We start from the raw sequence: 17,529 nt of genomic DNA, 5'->3' as shown, positions 1-17,529 counted from the left end.
ATCTATCTATCTATCTATCAGATTTGTATGCCGCCCCTCTCCGTAGACTCGGGGCGGCTAACAACAATAATAAGACAATATAAACAAATCTAATATTTAAGTTTAAGTTAAATTTAAAAACCCCAATTTAAGAAACCAATCATACATACAGACATACCAAGCATAAATTTTATAAGCCTAGGGGGAAGGGAATATCTCAATTCCCCCATGCCTGATGACAGAGCTGGGTCTTCAGGAGCTTACAAAAGGCAAGGAGGGTGGGGGCAACTCTGATCTCTGGGGGGAGTTGGTTCCAGAGGGTCAGGGCCGCCACAGAGAAGGCTCTTCCCCTGGGTCCCGCCAGATGGCATTGTTTAGTTGATGGGACCCGGAGAAGGCCAACTCTGTGGGACCTAACTGATCGCTGGGATTCGTTCGGCAGAAGGCGATCCCGGAGATATGATGGTGGTGGTGGTGGGATGTGACTGAATATTTTCTTTTTAAATATGTTTAAGCTCATGCATTACAAGCTTTCACCAGTCCTCTGAGTAATGTGAAAAATATGGAAAGTCTTGATAAAACTAGTCATAGTATAGAAGCAAGACTATATATTATAACATTCAGTGAAAGTCATCATGTTCAAATTCTATACGTTATTACTTACATACCAGGAATCAGTTACCGAAAGAAAATATTAGAAAGAGTTTGAAAAAATATCTTAATATATACTTGTGTAGAAGATCAAATAACTTAAATAATGTCATTTGGTCTATTATTCACCTAGAGACTGCTTGTAAGCTAAAAACCATATAGATATAGACTGTTAGGGTGATTCCATATCTATCTGTTTTGAAATCACACCTGAATTATTCAAATATACATGTACATTATTGACATCCAGTTGATTGGGTTGTAAAGTAAGATAGACATTAAAACCCGTGGACATAATCCCTGCAAAACATTATAAAGAAATTACTATAGATGTCTCTCTTTTCTCTTATTATAGTTGTTTTCCACTCACTTAATAATAAGCAAAATCACTGTATTAGGAAGTCTCATTCCTAACCTTAAATGGCATTTCAGAACAATATGGTGCTACCAAAAAGCCTCAATGCATAATAGACATGAATTGTTCCATGTCCATGTCTCTAACAGGACAACCAATGCACGCGTGCACGCCCATGTGTGAGATTTGGCTGCTGCGCATGTACAGCAAGTGAAATCTCATGTGTGGACACTCGCATGAGAGATATTGGGAATGTATGTGCCCCTTCTTTTTGGGGGGAGGTCCAGGCTAACTAGGTGGCCTACAGTCCTAGCCACCTGGCCTGCTCCCTATGCTGCATGCCATCTTCTCAGCGGGGTGAGGCAGAAAGAAGAGGGTGCTGCAGCTGTTGGCCCACTTCTCGAGGGAGGGTCACAGAAAGGAGGGCGAAGGAGTAAGCAAGCGGTGACCTCTCCATAAAGGTAAAAGTGGGCTCCAGGAGCACCTGATTTTGGAGGAAGGGGACAAGACTGGGCAGGCTTCAAGAGATGGGGCTGCAGAGTTAGTAAGGAGGGGAGGGGGGATGGCCGGAGGTCTCTCACCTGTGCAAAAGTAGGGCGGGAGACAGGGAGGGAGGAGGAGGAGGAGGTGGCGTGCTGCTTTCCACTGAGCTTGCCTAGGCTCACAATGGATGCCTGCTGGTAGTGCTGCTCCCCTTGCTCTCCGAGCAGCATTACCAGAAGCCATTCATTGTCAGCCTAGGCAAGTTCAGCAGAGAGCAGTGTGCCGCCAAGCCAACGCTCCAGCACTGTACTCCCAAAAGCCAGGCTAATGGAAGCTAAACATGTGCCAGATGTGCAGGTGTGTGCCGAACACATACACACGCCTTCGCGAACGCACCGGTAGAACTGCCGATGGCAGTCCTTCACTGGACACAAGCCCATAATTTCACACATGAAATGGTCAAAAGCTTTATTTTTCATTTTAAGTTATTAATCATGTAATGGTTATACGGGTCCCCCATATATGCTACCTTCTCTTCTCATATTTATTCATACAGCAGGAAACAAACATTCTAAGTGTAATAATAAATAATAAATAAAAACAAGAGATACTAAGTATAATAACTGCAGATTTACAGTGTAAAATTTATTGATAATGTCCCTGAAAAAATATATAAATTGAATGAAAAATAATGAATCTAAGGCGACCATCTTCTGGTAGTACATATGTGTGTTTTCACAGATTCTTATTTAGCCACTCAATGTAGTTGTTAGCAATTCTGTGTCCTATATTTTGTGCAAAAGGGCCTGTAATAAATGACAGAACACCATGAACACCATTGTTGACATGTTCATGTGCTACTTGAACTCCTGCTTCCCTAAGACGGGAAACATACATGAGTCCATCATCCCTCAAGACATCATATTGACAAGTGAGGACATATGTAAGTGGTAAACCCCGAAGTTTGATGTCTTCAACTAAAAGTGGTGCAAACCTTGGATCCAGTAACCCTGGATGTTTGTGTCCAATTTTGGGATTTCTATGTGATGGGTCAGTATAAACGTGACCTTTTTTAAATCTTTCAGGTAGCCATTCACTCCAGTTTACAAATTTAAAAAAATGGTTGAACTCAGCAGGAACATGTTGGTTTGTCTCTAAAGCTTTGTGAAAAGAGTCATCTGATGTTATATATTCACTGATGAATTTGATAATTAGTGTTTTAGTCAGAATTGGCATGTTTTTATTATCCTGATAGGATGGCAATTCCAGATCAATAGCCTGAAGAGCAGGGTAGAATAAAGCTTGAATCTTCAATTTAGCTTTGACGTCATGGTCATCTAGAAGCTAGAAAAGAAAAGTATTTATTAGAAATATTTTTCTTTTGAAAGATGGACTATTTAATATGTTTTGTATTTTGTAATATAAACAAAACATTACATTACCAAAGAACCATTAAAATTTCAAGGCTTATACATTTTCTATCTCTTTTATTCAAAATTGTAGGGAGAAAACCCTGATATGTTTTTCACAGTACAGTATTTGTAATCTGCCAATTTTCTACAGTAATAACTTTTGAGGAAAATTGCAAATAAAATACTGGAAGATATCTTATTACACTTGCTACCAGAAGATATCTTGAGAACTTCAGTATGTTCCAATCTTATTTATCAATGACTATAATTTAATTATTCTTTATCATTACTCTGTGCAGTTTAGCTGTTTTAGGAGTTATTTGACTCTTTTTCAATTCTTTTTCATAGTGCAAATAGGCTGGGTAAGTGAAAAGAACAGAGCAAGGGAAGATTTAATTTTTTTCCTTTAAAATACAGTTGTGTTCAATATGGTATACAAACATTGTCCCCAAAAGTGTCTTGTCTTATATCATTCATCGCTGACATGAACATATTAAATTTACTTTGAACATGAACATGATTTACTTTGATGGTGTTGTTGAGCTTGTTTTATTCTTGCAATGGAGGTGAAGTTACACCTTTCCATCACACTTAAGCCTCTATAGCTTCCCAATATGGAAATGATGTTGAATAACCATTTGCCTGAAATAGTTAGGGTCTCCTGCCCAAGCAGGGGGTTGGTCCCTTCTAACTCTGTTGTTGTTGTTGCTTTTGTTATTATTATTATTATTATTATTATTATTATTATTATTATTATTATTATTTGGGTAATTCTTACCTGCTGTGTTACAGCTGCGGCTAAGTTACCTCCTGCGCTGTCTCCTGCAATGGCGATGCGACTTGGGTCTACATTATATTTCTCCAGAATGCTGCTTTGTAGAAAGTATTTTGCTACTGAGTACACATCTTCAAATGCAACTGGGAACCGATATTTTGGAGCCAGCCTATAACTTTTTGGAATTGATTTAAAAAGACAATGACAAAAATATATAAATTCTGTGTTTATAAAACAAAATTAATTTATCACTATATTTACACTATTGATACTAGATTTTAAAAAGTTTTCTTTGGTATAGATTTTTTTTCCAATTCCTGACTGATTTATGGGCTGAATGATCAATAATTTTTCCCCCTTTTACTGACTAAGTCTAATTTGGTCTGTTTTGTCAATAGAATAAGTACGCTTCATAGAAAGTTATGTCATATGGATTGGAAGCTATAAATTATATGGAATAATCTGAGACAGAATAATTTTTAACTTTGAAGAATACCATTAGCTTTTTTTTTTTTTAAAGCAGCTGCTAAGCACGACTGATGTAATAATCTGTGGAAATATTCTTAAGAAAGAGAAGAAGAACCACGGCCCATAGACATGAGATAAGAGACACCTCAGCCCACAAAAGGAATGGGGTGTAGAAAGCATGTCAGAAGAAACCATCCTGGCTTCTTTGAAATGAAAGGCAATAGGAAAAAATGCAAGATTTTTTAAAATTACTATATTTTTCAGAGTATAAGGTACACCTTAGTTTTGGGGAGGAAAATGAAGGGGGGGTTTGCTTACCAGATATTTATCTGGCTAGCATCCTTAGTCTGATCAGCTTCAGCATATAATTTTATCCCCCAGTTAAAAAAACCTTATTTTGAGAGAGTAACAATGAAAGAGCTTGCAAGCTGGTAAGAGCTGTGAACATTGTTAGCACCTGGTTAGGCTCAAAAGAACCATTTGAAGCAAGTACAGTGATCCCCCGGTTATTGCGTCCCCGACCATTGCGAATGGGCTACATCGCGATTTTTCAACCCGGAAGTAAAAACACCATCTGCGCATGTGCGCCCTTTTTTCCTATGGCCACACATGCGTAGATGGTGTTCCCCGCCGGGCAGATCAGCTGCTGGGCGGCTTCCCTGGGTCTTTCCCCTCTTGCTGGCGGGAGGGCGAGAAGCCCCCCCCAGCACCCGCTCGCCCTCCGTTCGCCCGCCCTTCGCCCGGCCACCCGCCATTTGCTCGCTGCTCGCCCGGCCACCCGGGTTCGTTTGGCTTCGGGACTCAGTTGGGAAGCGGCACGGGTGTTTTAAAAGGTCTCCGCCAGCATGGGGGGCTTCTTAGCACCCCCCCAAACCCGGGTTGGGGGTTCGGGGGGGGTAGGAAGCCCCCCATGCCGGCGGAGACCTTTTAAAACACCCGTGCCGCTTCCCAGCTGAGTCCTCAAGCCAAGCGCAGAAGTTAGCCTTGAATCCCTTTGAATCCCGCCGCTTCTGCTGGATACGGGCGATGGGCGGGGCGAGCTGCCACAGCCCCTGGCTTCCGCGCCGCTCGTCCCCCCCACCGCCCGTATCCAGCAGAAGTGGTGGATTCAAAGTGCTGGGGTGGGGGGCTGTCGGGACAAGCCGCGCACAAAGGCCGAGGCGAGGCTGAGCAGGAGGAGAAGCCAACCAGCGAGGCGGTGGGCTGGGAGCCGCAGGTGAAAGGAGCTCGGGCATCGGAGCGCGGCGCCAGGCATTGTTCTCCGGACCCCGCCCGCTCAGCCCCGCGGCGGCCCTTTCCCTCTCCAGGCTGCGGGCGGGGTCCGGAGAACAATGCCCGAGCTCCTTTCGCCTGCGGCTCCCAGCCCACCGCCTGTCTCCTGCTGCCCGGTTTAGCCAGGACACGAGCGGCGAAATGACTTGGAGGAATGTGAAGCTGAAACCGGCCGGTTTCAGCTTCACATTCCTCCAAGTCATTTCGCCGCTCGTGTCCTGGCTAAACCGGGCAGCAGGAGACAGGCAGTGGGCTGGGAGCCGCAGGCGAAAGGAGCTCGGACATTGTTCTCCGGACCCCGCCCACTCAGCCCCGCGGTGGCCCTTTCCCTCTCCAGGCTGCGGGCGGGGTCCGGAGAACAATGCCTGGCGCCGCGCTCCGATGCCCGAGCTCCTTTCACCTGCGGCTCCCAGCCCACCGCCTCGCTGGGACTCAGCTCGAAAGCGGCGACAGCCAGCGCAGAGAAGCCGTTCGCCGGCGCTGGCTGTCGGCGCTTTCGAGCTGAGTCCCGGAGCGAATTCGCTCCGGGACTCAGCTCGAAAGCGGCGACAGCCAGCGCGGAGAAGCCGTTTGCCGGCGCTGGCTGTCGGCGCTTTGGGGCTGAGTCCCGGAGCGAATTCGCTCCGGGACTCAGCTCGAAAGCGGCGACAGCCAGCGCGGAGAAGCCGTTCGCCGGCGCTGGCTGTCGGCGCTTTGGGGCTGAGTCCCGGAGCGAATTCGCTCCGGGACTCAGCTCGAAAGCGGCGACAGCCAGCGCGGAGAAGCCGTTCGCCGGCGCTGGCTGTCGGCGCTTTGGGGCTGAGTCCCGGAGCGAATTCGCTCCAGGACTCAGCTCGAAAGCGGCGACAGCCAGCGCGGAGAAGCCGTTCGCCGGCGCTGGCTGTCGGCGCTTTGGGGCTGAGTCCCGGAGCGAATTCGCTCCGGGACTCAGCTCGAAAGCGCCGACAGCCAGCGCGGCGCGGCTGTTTTAAAATGTCGCCGCCGGCATGGGGTGCTTGCCAGCACCCCCCGGACCCCCAACCCGGGTTTGGGGGGCTGCTAGGAAGCCCCCCATGCCGGCGGCGACATTTTAAAACAGCCCCGCCACCCCCAATCGCTAGCGCTGCGGGAGTAAAAACACCATCTGCACATGCGCAGATGGTGTTTTTACTTCTGCAGCGCTACTTCGCGAAAACCCGCTCGTTGCGGGGGGTCCTGGAACGGAACCCTCGCAACGAGCGGGGGATCACTGTAATGCAATGAAAAAAAAGCCTGCACAGACTTAGGGCTTGGAAAATATTCTTTGCAGAGAGTAACAGTGAAAGAGTTTGCAAGCTGGCAAGAGCTGGGAACATAGTTAGCACCTGATTAGGGCTGGAGAGAAACTTATTAAGGGCAAGTTGAGCAATGGAAAAACGCCTGCAAAGACTTAGAGTTTGGAAAACATTCTTAACAGAGAGTAACAATGAAAGAGCCTACAAGATAAGAACTGGGAAGATCTTAGCACCTAGTTAGGGCTGGGGGAAAAAGCTACATTCAGTGTATTGATCAGCACCCAAATTTTCAGCCATTTTAGGGAGGGGAAAGGTGCATCTTATATTACAAAAGATATGGTATAACCTTGCAATAAACGTAGCATTACTATTCATAGTGTTGCTTTCATGTTTGTATTACTACAAAAGGCTGATAATTGGGATTGTGAAATGTATATTTTAGTCTGTTGAAATGATTTGTACATTTCAGCTTATGTATTCAAATATTATTACACTGTTTTCCAATCATATTCTGTTCATTAACACTTTGCAAAAAGTATAAAAGATAGTAAATATAAAACTATATTAGTTATCCCTTACAAATAGGAAATAATACTTATAGCACAGCATATGCAAAGAAGTATAATTTAGCAACCAATAACAATATACATGGGGCTTCAAAGTGCCAGTTTGTACTATTACTAATCATTAATTAATTTATTGTTTATAGGAAAAGATTAGAAAAAGATTAATGAACAAAAATGTATACTTCAAACACCATTCTTACTCGACTGACACCACAACAGCATTTACTCTTTCTGATGTCCATTTTGATAAGAGGTCATACGCTTTCATGGCTGTGAAAAATAAGTGGCAAAGTCTCAAAAAAAGCTACATTCCAAGTATTGAGTAAAGCATATTTTATTATTCTTTCAATACCAATACACAGTACATGCTTTAAACTACGAAAGAGTGAATTTAGCCTGTCCCCATAGAAACCTAAAGAACATCAAGCTCCTTTTATGAATAGCAGAAATATTTCTGCTTCATGGTCATGTGAGGTCTGAAGTCCTAAGCCTACACAATTCTAACGAGTTGTTTTCTGTTTCCTTTGGAAGGACTTTCTTGAAACTGTTCTGTCGGGCTCTCTGGTAGACTCCTCCCAAAAATTCACAGGTACAAATTTCAGACACACACACGTTTTAAAATTCAAAACAATGTTCTTTATAATGAAAATTCACTTAAACCAAGCCCTCTTTTGGTATAGCAAAGAGCACTCGTCTCCAAACAAACTGGTAATTTGTTCAAGTCCCTTATCAGTTCTGTGATACTTAGCTTGCAGCTGTGAGGTAATTCACAGTCCTTCTTCTTTCACAAAGTGAAACACACTTTCCCCTGGTTTAGTTTCAAACCGGGGAAAAATCAGCACACAAAAGGTCAAAGTCAGTAAAGCAGTCACGAAACACAACGATCAGATAATCCTCCACAATGGCCAAACCCACAGGCTGCTATTTATAGCAGCCTCACTAATTACCACAGCCCCACCCAACCACAGGTGGCCTCATTTTCTTTGATAATAATCTCTCAGTTGTTGTTGCCTATGCATCGCTCTCCGCATGCATGGCTGTATCATTAACTCTTGTTCTGAATCCAAGGAGGAGCTAGATAATTGATCTCCTTCTGAACTGTCTGCCACACTCTCCTCCTCCCTGTCACTCATGTCTTCTTGGTCAGAGGAGCCTTCATCATCAGATTCCACGGGGGGGGGGCAAAACAGGCCTGCAGCATGTGGATGTCTCCCCCACATCCACAGTCCTTGGGGCAGGAGCTGGGCCAGAGCTAACCACAACAGAAACTTTCAATGAATCTCTAATCAAATGTTTCATAATCTTGGCAACTTCAAGATTTCCCAAATTCTATTGGCTGAAGAATTCTGGGAGTGGAAATTAATTTTGGGATCATTATAAAATTTGTGAGTCAAGGATAAACTTCTCTCATCTTTATTATTCAGCAATTCCTACAAATGATACTTCTCCAGCTTAGGCTGGCAAGAAAGACTACAAAGTAGAGAAGCAGGTAGTCAACAGGATGTGAAAATATTTTTAAATGGCTTTTGAACATTCCCTCCTTTAAAATGGAGTAGGAATACTTTTTCATAGATTAAGCACAGTTTAAGTGTGCCTGGGTCTGTCTTCCTGCGTCTTTGTGAAACTCAATGCTCTATCTGATTTGAAAGAAATGGGATATTTTGTTGTTGTTTCTAATGGGAAACTAACATGTTACTATATGGTAACAGCCTCCTTTATGTTTGAGAAGCCTTCTTGGTCCTTCATCCCATAAATATCTGTAGAAAATAAAAGAAAAGGGATGGCTGCAACTTAGTGCTTTGTTTTCCCTACCGCTCAGATTATATTATAAATTAAAATTGGCAAGCCAATGAACTAGCAAGAGCTAGAGCAGTTGGGAGAAGCCTCAATTTACCTTTTGACAATTGTAAATCTTGTACCTTCTATGCTGTTCATTTTGTGAGAATCTTCAAGATGGTTGTTAAAAGTTAATTAATTAGCTGCCACTCCAAGAAGTTTGGATATATTTATTATACCTCAATGAAAGCCCTGTGACATCAGAATAAATAGTTTTTATTTGAGACCCACATTAATAGAACAAAATACTTATGCTTACTTGATGATCCTACACACCATCCACCTCCATGAACGAAAATCACTGCTCTTTTCAATATATCCGACTGCTTTGTAGGAATGTAAAGACGTACTGGAACATGGTTAAATTCTGTGTCTGTTACAATAACTTTTCCATCAGATGTAGGTGGTGTATATTCAGCAAATATAAACATACTTATAACATCCATATAGTTTCCAAGACCCAACTTCTCCACAATTGTGGCCTGCAAAACAAAAGAAATGTTAACATCTTTTCTTCTTCTTCAAAGAAAGACCATTCTGAAAGGAATTCATGTTTACGGAGCCCATCATTTCAGGTGCCTGCAGATACTAGAAATAGCAAACAAGGAACTCTGTAAAGGAAGAGAAAACAGGGAGATAATAAAGTAGGAAAGCAATACTTTATAAGAGAAAAATAAGACAAGACATAAATAATATATCTGAGGAGCTGGATGAGTTTTGGGATTGAACTCAAGTTCAATCCCAAAAAGACAGAGTTTGCCTCCCAAGGACAACACCATCTGTCCTTCCATCAACCTGGGTGGGGGAGAGACGTTTAACCCCCTCAGAGAAGATCCGCAACTTGGGAATCCTCCTTGATCCACAGCTGAAGTTAGAACAACATCTTTCAGCTATGGCGAGGGGGACATTTGGACAGGTCTGCCTGGTGCAGCAGTTTGTTTGTTTGTTGGTTTGTTTGCTTATTTACTTATTTACTTATTTACTTATTTACTTATTTACTTATTTACTTATTTACTTATTTACTTATTTACTTATTTACTTATTTACTTATTTACTTATTTACTTATTTACTTATTTACTTATTTACTTATTTACTTATTTACTTATTTACTTATTTACTTATTTACTTATTTACTTATTTACTTATTTACTTATTTACTTATTTACTTACTTACTTACTTACTTACTTACTTACTTACTTACTTACTTATTTACTTATTTACTTATTTACTTATTTACTTAATCCAATACACAATAATACACAATGAAGGTTATAGAGGATATAGTAGAGAAGAAATACGAGATATAGGAGAGACTATAGGACAGGGGCGGAAGGCACTCTAGTGTGCTCATGTACGGCCTTATTTGGACAGGGAGTCTCTTGTATGTAAAAAAACACTGACCTCGTCAGAAAAGAACACAAATGTAGGGAAAGGTTTTGCAATTGTATAAAGCAGAATTGAATTCTCAAGACAGAATGTTGAAAATAGCGCCGGTAGACCTCATCTACCGGCGCCGTTTGCAGGAGGCATTGGGAAGACTGCGGCCACCCAGTGAAGCCGCCATCTTGGATCTCAGCCGAAGTCTCGCGAGCTCGTGAGACTTCGGCCGAAAATCAGGCCAGGGTGGCCTGATTGGTGACGTGTCCGGGCGGGGCTTGCTAGCCCTATAAAAGGGCATGCAGGCCCGAGATCAGCCTTTTCGCCCGGACATCGCCAGAGCAGACACCCGCCCGCCCTCCCTATTTTCAGTGTGCTACTATGTGTCGCCCTAGGGGGCCGAATAGGAATTTTTTGCGGTCTGGCCTGTTGGCCAAACTGTTTTTTCGCCTATTCCACACTGTGGAGAAGGATAAGCGGTTAGGGGGTGCTTGCACCTGTTAGTATAATTGGCTTACCTTTGGTCATTTGGGTAGGCAGGTTAGGGGCGGAAAACTGGGTGGTGGTTTAGCAACTGCGTGTTCTCCGTTGGGCATCTTTGGGGATGATTGACAGGTTCTCTCCAAGCTTGTGGTTTGGGCGACCTGAGCAGTTGGGGGGAACCTGTCTTTGGGTCCCGCACCTTTAAGTCCCCTGTTAGGGGTTAGCCGGCAGGACCCCCCTCATGCATGGCAGGGTCTCAGGTGAGGGAGGGGTCCCCCACCTGGACTAGCATGGAGCTACGCCCATATGTTGCCCAGGAAGTTTATGTTACGTCATCTTTTCCGCCCCGGAAGCAATTGTTTGACCCTGCAGGTCCATTGTTTGGGTCATAGTTAAGTTAGTTTATTTATGCTAATTTATTTTAATAAATTATGCAAATTTATTTTAATAAAAATGACCCAGTTTAAATCCAGCTCTTGTGTCTGCGTCGTTACTCCGTCTCTCCTGCAAAAATGAAAAAAACCCTGCAGGACTAATGATTACTAATACTGTATCTGCTAAGATTAGATAAGGCGAAGAGTATTCTGGGTAGTATTGTTGCTATGGGACATCATTATTATACTGCACTTGTAACATTACTCTATAGATTGCACTTGCCAAACAGGTAGAACTTGTGTTCTCCCTCAAGCCCTTAGAATAAACTTGACTCAAATCAAAATGTGGATTCTCCACTCGCTGAAGAGGGTAAAGTACAAGCACCCCAGGCAGATGAAAACTGATATGCTGCAGATGCAATATCTTGCATAACCTCAACAGAAATTCAGAAGGCTGCTCATGCAGCAGCATGTAAAAACACTAATCCGTTTCAGTGCCTAGGATACACATCGACAGCTAAAATTCAGGGGGGGAAGTATATTAAACAATGAGTGTTTCCTATTTGGGATGACTTGTGGAGGCTAATAAAATGCAAGCAACTTTTCCCTTTCTGTATGCAGGCACAAGATAAAATAGACAGATAACATACATTGCATACATTACCAATTAAGCATTACTGTTTTTTTTTTTTATTATATATGGGATTTTAGTAGTAACTTTTACTTAATTAGATTTGTTGTTGTGTTGCTTTTGTACCCTGTGAGCTGCCCCGAGTCTTTGAAAAAGGGCGGCATACAAATCTAATTAATAATAATAATAATAATAATAATAATAATAATAATAAATCGAGCTGCAACGACTCTGGCATAAGCCCGTGAAAGTGGTCCCAGTGGTACTTGGCACGCTGGGCGCAGTGCCAAAGGATCTCAGCGGACATTTGAAAACCATTGGAATTGACAAAATCTCCATCTGTCAATTGCAAAAGGCCGCTTTACTGGGATCGGCAAACATAATTCGCCGCTACATCATGCAGTCCTAGGTGCTTGGGAAGCGCCCGACTGGTGATGAAATACGAAAGTCAGCATAGATTGGATTGAAAGAGAAATGAAATTATTTTTAAAAGAAAATAACAACCCAGATACCTCCCTCCAGAATTTATGGGATACAGCAAAAGCCTATCAAAGAGGCTTAACAATAGCCTATAAATCAAGAAAAAACAAGGAAAAAAGACAAAATCAAAAAGAGTGGATATTTAAATTAGGAAAATTAGAAAAAGAATCCCAAAAAGACCCAGGAAACCCAAATATAAGGCAACAAATTATGCTGATAAAACACAAACTAGAATTAATAGAGATAGAAGAAGTAACTAAGAAACTAAGAGAAGTAAAACAAAATCAATTTGAGCACGCAAATAAACCTGGCAGATGGCTATCGTATAAATTGAGGAAAGAAAGAGAGAAGAAATTAATCCAACAATTAACAGATAAAAAAGAAATAACACATTACCAGTTAAAAAGAAAGAAAGAAATTGCATTAGAATACTATAAAGAATTGTATAGTGAAGAAAATATTAAGGAAGAAGATATATTAAAATATTTAGAGACATGTAAAATCAATTTAATAAGTAAAGAAGATAAAGAAATATTAAACAAAGAAATAACAAAAGAAGAATTGGAAAGAACAATTATGAAACAGAATAATAATAAAACACCAGGCCCAGATGGCTTCCCAATTGAATTCTATAAGGCAACATTCCATGTAACGGGAGAATTATTATTAGAAATTTATAATAAAATGTTAACGAACGGAGAATGCCCGGTATCATGGCAAGAAGCTAACATAACGCTGATACATAAAGAAGACACAGATCCAAAGTATATTAAGAATTATAGACCAATATCTCTGTTAAATGTAGACTACAAAATTTATATGGCAATTATAGCAGACAGATTTAAAAAAATATTAAACAAAATAATACACTCTGATCAGAATGGTTTTTTACCTAACAGACAAATTAGAAATAATATAAGAATTACATTAAATATGCTAGAATATTATGAAAGCCATAATGATAAGGAGTTTGCAATGCTATTTCTAGATGCTGAGAAAGCCTTCGATAACCTCAATTGGAACTTTTTCAAAAAATTAATAAATACTATGGATTTAGGAGAGAACTTTGAAAATACAACAAATAAAATATACTCCAAACAAAAGGCAAGGATAATTATAAATGGAGATTTAACCAATACATTCGATATTAAAAAAGGAGTGAGACAAGGCTGTCCACTATCTCCCTTAATATATATAATGTCTATAGAAATACTATTAAACCGAATTAGAGGGGAATCATCAATACAGGGCACCCAAATTAAACAACAAATTTATAAAACACAGGCCTTCGCTGATGATCTGGTCTTCTTCTTAGAGAACCCAGTTAGCTCAATGATATACTTAGTAAAAGAATTAGAGAACTATGGGAAAGTGGCCGGCTTAAAAATAAATAGGAATAAAACTAAAATATTAACCAAGAATTGTAATCAAGATTTAAACAAATTATTAATAAAAGAAACAGGTTTTCAAATAGAAAAAAAAATTAAATATCTAGGGATTTGGTTTACGACAAGGTATTCTTCACTGAAAGAACTAAATTATACAAAATTATTAACAAAAACAAAAGAAGATTTAGAAAAATGGTCAAAGTTAAATCTATCCTTAATGGGAAGGATCAATACAATAAAGTCTAATATACTTCCAAGGTGGCTCTATCTCTTCCAAACAGCACCAATACAATTAAACAAATCGTTCTTTGCTAAAATAAATAAAATAATTTCTAAATTTATCTGGTGCAATAAAAAACCAAGAATAAACATGAAAGCCCTACAAGATTTAAGAACAAGAGGAGGATTCGGTTTACCCAACTTAGAAATATACTACCAAGCCACTAAATTACTATGGATTAAAGAATGGGTCAACCTTGAAAATCCTAGAATTCTAACAATAGAAGGCCACGATATAAATGAAGGATGGCACGCACATTTGTGGGAAAAAGAACATTCAAAACATTCTCACTTTAAACAACACCAAATTCGGAATACACTATTGACATACTGGCGGAAAGTCAGGAAAAAACACTATAATGAAATACCCAGATGGCTATCCACTCTAGAAGCTCAAATTCATCCAAATATAATAAGCCAAGAACAAAAAATAACCTACGAAGCCCTATTAAATACTAAAGGAAGTCTTAAAACTAGAGAAAGACTTAAAGAGGAAGGCATAGTAATAGATTGGCTTCCATATTACCAAATTCAAAGCAGATATAAAAGGGACTTGGTACAATTTGGAATATGTAATAAACAAAATGAAATAGACAAAATATTGACAGGATCTGACAAAAAATTTATAACCAAAATGTATATTTATCTATTAAACTATGAAAACATCGAAGAAATTGTTAAACCTAACATGATATCTTGGATGACTAACTTTGGATATGCAATTCAGCTAGAAGACTGGGAAAAACTATGGTCAGTTAATTATAAGATGACTTTGTCAACACCATATAAAGAAAATCTTTATAAAATGTTCTTCCGATGGCATTATGCGCCAGCACGCCTAGCCAAAATGAATGTAAACATTAGTAACAAATGTTGGAAGTGTAAAAAAGAAGTGGGAACATACTACCACATATGGTGGCAATGTAACGAAGCAAAAAAAATTTGGATTCAAATTAGGGCATGGATGGAAGAAATATTGGGCTATAAAATTGAAATAAAACCGGAAATGTATTTATTAGGCATAATTAGAGGCAAACATAGCAAAGAAAATTACTACTTAATAAATCACTTACTTACTGCTGCAAGATTAGCATATGCACAAGTCTGGAAACAAGATAAGATTCCAAACAAAGAAACGGTAATTAAAAAAATATTAGACTGCGCCAAATTTAGCAAATTAACATACGAAATTCAAAACCAACAAAATAAGGACTATTACAAAGTGTGGGAAAAAATTTACAACTGGGTGGAAATCAAGAAAAAGGTATAGTAAATAGAATTGTTAAAAAATAAATCTTGTAAATATATTAAGTGTAAATGTTTAATGTTGTATTGTTTGATGTCTAAATGTTTGTAAGTCATATAAAATAAAATAAAAATATTAAAAAAAAATATAATAATAATAATAATAATAATAAATAATAATTAGTCTGGAAATAATGAGATGGTGACAAAAAGAAATGCAAGAATTTACTCAGTTCAGCAAACAGATACATAAGATGTGAAAAAAGTATTTTATTTCTTTTCCCTCCTATCATTTTCCTTCAAGTGCACCATCTGTTTTTTTCTGGATCAACCAAGAATTGATCCATTTAATTGCAGCAGGAATTTGTTCTGGAAGAAAATGTTTTGTAAAATGATAAGTTTCTAACATATAGACAGAAAATTGTTGTTGTTTTTAATATATGAGATAATTATATCCAGAAAAGGCGTAGAAAAATACATACATTTAATCTCTTTTTCCATCCCCCCAAATAATATTCAGTATCTGCTTTCAGTATTATGGATCTTCATTTTACATATAGTGTTCTTGATTCTTGTTGTTGCTTTTTCTGGCATTATCTTACTTCCCTAAAAGCACAACTTTCCCCTTCATGCCTTCTCAGATATAAGCACAGGAAATAAATGTCTCAACTTACCATATGACTTAGGCTTCTAAAGGCAGCATCAAAAAGCATCAACTTCCAGGATTCTTCCACATTTTCTGGTAAAGGTTTGTAGATGTAGTAGGCTATCAAAGTAGAAGCTACCAGAAGGTAGAAGAATTTTCCTCCCATCTTTTCCTCCGTCTGCTTTATTCAACTCTCACTTTCACTGACTCATCTCAGGAGGATTGCAACACTGACAAGTCAGCTGATCTGATCAAGCATTCCACTTGATCTCATTGGTAAAGTTACTACAAGAGGCACTTTGTTAAATATTCACAAATCTTCTGGCACTACCTCCAAATCAGGACAAGATACAAGAAAAAAAGATTTAGAACAGTATGGTATTTATGGAAAATGATTGGAAATGGTGGTGGTGGGATGTGACTGAGTATTGTTTTAAAAAATATGTTTAAGCTCATTAATTACAAACTTTCACCAGTCCTCTGAGTAATATGAAAAATATGGAAAGTCTTGATAAAACTAGTCATTGTATAGAAGCAAGACTATATATAATAACATTCAGTGAAAGTCATCATGTTCAAATTCTATACGTTATTACTTACATACCAGGAATCAGTTACCAAAAGAAAATATTAGAAAGAGTTTGAAGAGTGTGAAAAAATATCTTAATATATACTCGTGTAGAAGATAAAATAACCTAAATAATGTCATTTGGTCTATTATTCACCCATTTGGTCTATTATTCACCGCCTTCTTGTAAACTAAAAATCATATAGATATAGACTGTTAGGGTGATTCCATATCTAGCTGTTTTGAAATCACATCTGAATTATTGAAATATACATTTTGACATCCAGTTGATTGGGTTGTAAAGTAAGATAGATATTAAAACTCGGGGACATAATACAGAACATTATAAAGAAATTACTATAGATGTCTCTCTTTCCTCTTATTATAGTTGTTTTCCACTCACTTAATAATAAGTAGAATCACTGTATTAGGAAGTGTCATTCCTAACCTTAAACGGCATTTCAGAACAATAGGGTGCTACCAAAAAGCCTCAATGCATAATAGATATGAATTGTTCCATGTCCAGATCTCTTACAGGACAACCAATGCACGCATGTGCGCCCATGTGTGAGATTTGACTGCTGTGCATGTACAGCAAGTGAAATCTCATGTGTGGACACTCGCGTGAGAGATTTCGGGAATATATGTGCCCCTTCTTTTTGGGGGGAGGTCCAGACTAATTAGGTGGCCTACAGTCCTGGCCACCTGGTCTGCTCCCTATGCTGCATGCCATCTTCTCAGCGGGGTGAGGCAGAAAGAAGAGGGTGCTGCAGCTGTTGGCCCACTTCTCGAGGGAGGGTCACAGAAAGGAGGGCGAAGGAGTAAGCAAGCGGTAACCTCTCCATAAAGGTAAAAGTGGGCTCCAGGAGCACCTGATTTTGGAGGAAGGGGACAAGACTGGGCAGGCTTCAAGAGATGGGGCTGCAGAGTTAGTAAGGAGGGGAGGGGGGATGGCCGGAGGTCTCTCACCTGTGCAAAAGTAGGGCGGGAGACCGGGAGGGAGGAG

General features: G+C 40.0%; 1 protein-coding gene across 1 annotated transcript; it reads right to left on the bottom strand.

Annotated features, from left to right (window-relative positions):
- Positions 1–2,083: 2,083 nt before the first annotated feature.
- LOC139168102 (arylacetamide deacetylase-like) lies at positions 2,084–16,193 on the bottom strand. Its single transcript, XM_070753451.1, has 5 exons — positions 15,984–16,193; positions 9,310–9,532; positions 7,415–7,484; positions 3,659–3,830; positions 2,084–2,812 (listed from the first exon to the last, which is right to left on the bottom strand). The coding sequence occupies exons 1-5, from the start codon at positions 16,119–16,121 to the stop codon at positions 2,204–2,206; spliced, it is 1,212 nt and encodes a 403-aa protein (XP_070609552.1). The 5' UTR covers positions 16,122–16,193; the 3' UTR covers positions 2,084–2,203.
- Between the last annotated feature and the right edge of the window lie 1,336 nt (positions 16,194–17,529).

The sequence above is a fragment of the Erythrolamprus reginae genome, chromosome 5 (genome assembly GCF_031021105.1).
Source record: "Erythrolamprus reginae isolate rEryReg1 chromosome 5, rEryReg1.hap1, whole genome shotgun sequence".
NCBI lineage: Eukaryota > Metazoa > Chordata > Lepidosauria > Squamata > Dipsadidae > Erythrolamprus > Erythrolamprus reginae.
This window is presented reverse-complemented; position numbering and strand designations above follow the sequence as displayed.

Bases quoted from the DNA above. Each gene is read 5' to 3' on its own strand.
- LOC139168102 (XM_070753451.1), bottom strand. From the start codon at position 16,121: ATGGGAGGAAAATTCTTCTACCTTCTGGTAGCTTCTACTTTGATAGCC. The intron at 9,533-15,983 runs GTAAGTTGAGAC...TTTGTTTTGCAG, and splicing joins TTAGAAGCCTAAGTCATATG to GCCACAATTGTGGAGAAGTT. The intron at 7,485-9,309 runs GTAAGCATAAGT...TATTTTTCACAG, and splicing joins ATGGTGTGTAGGATCATCAA to CCATGAAAGCGTATGACCTC.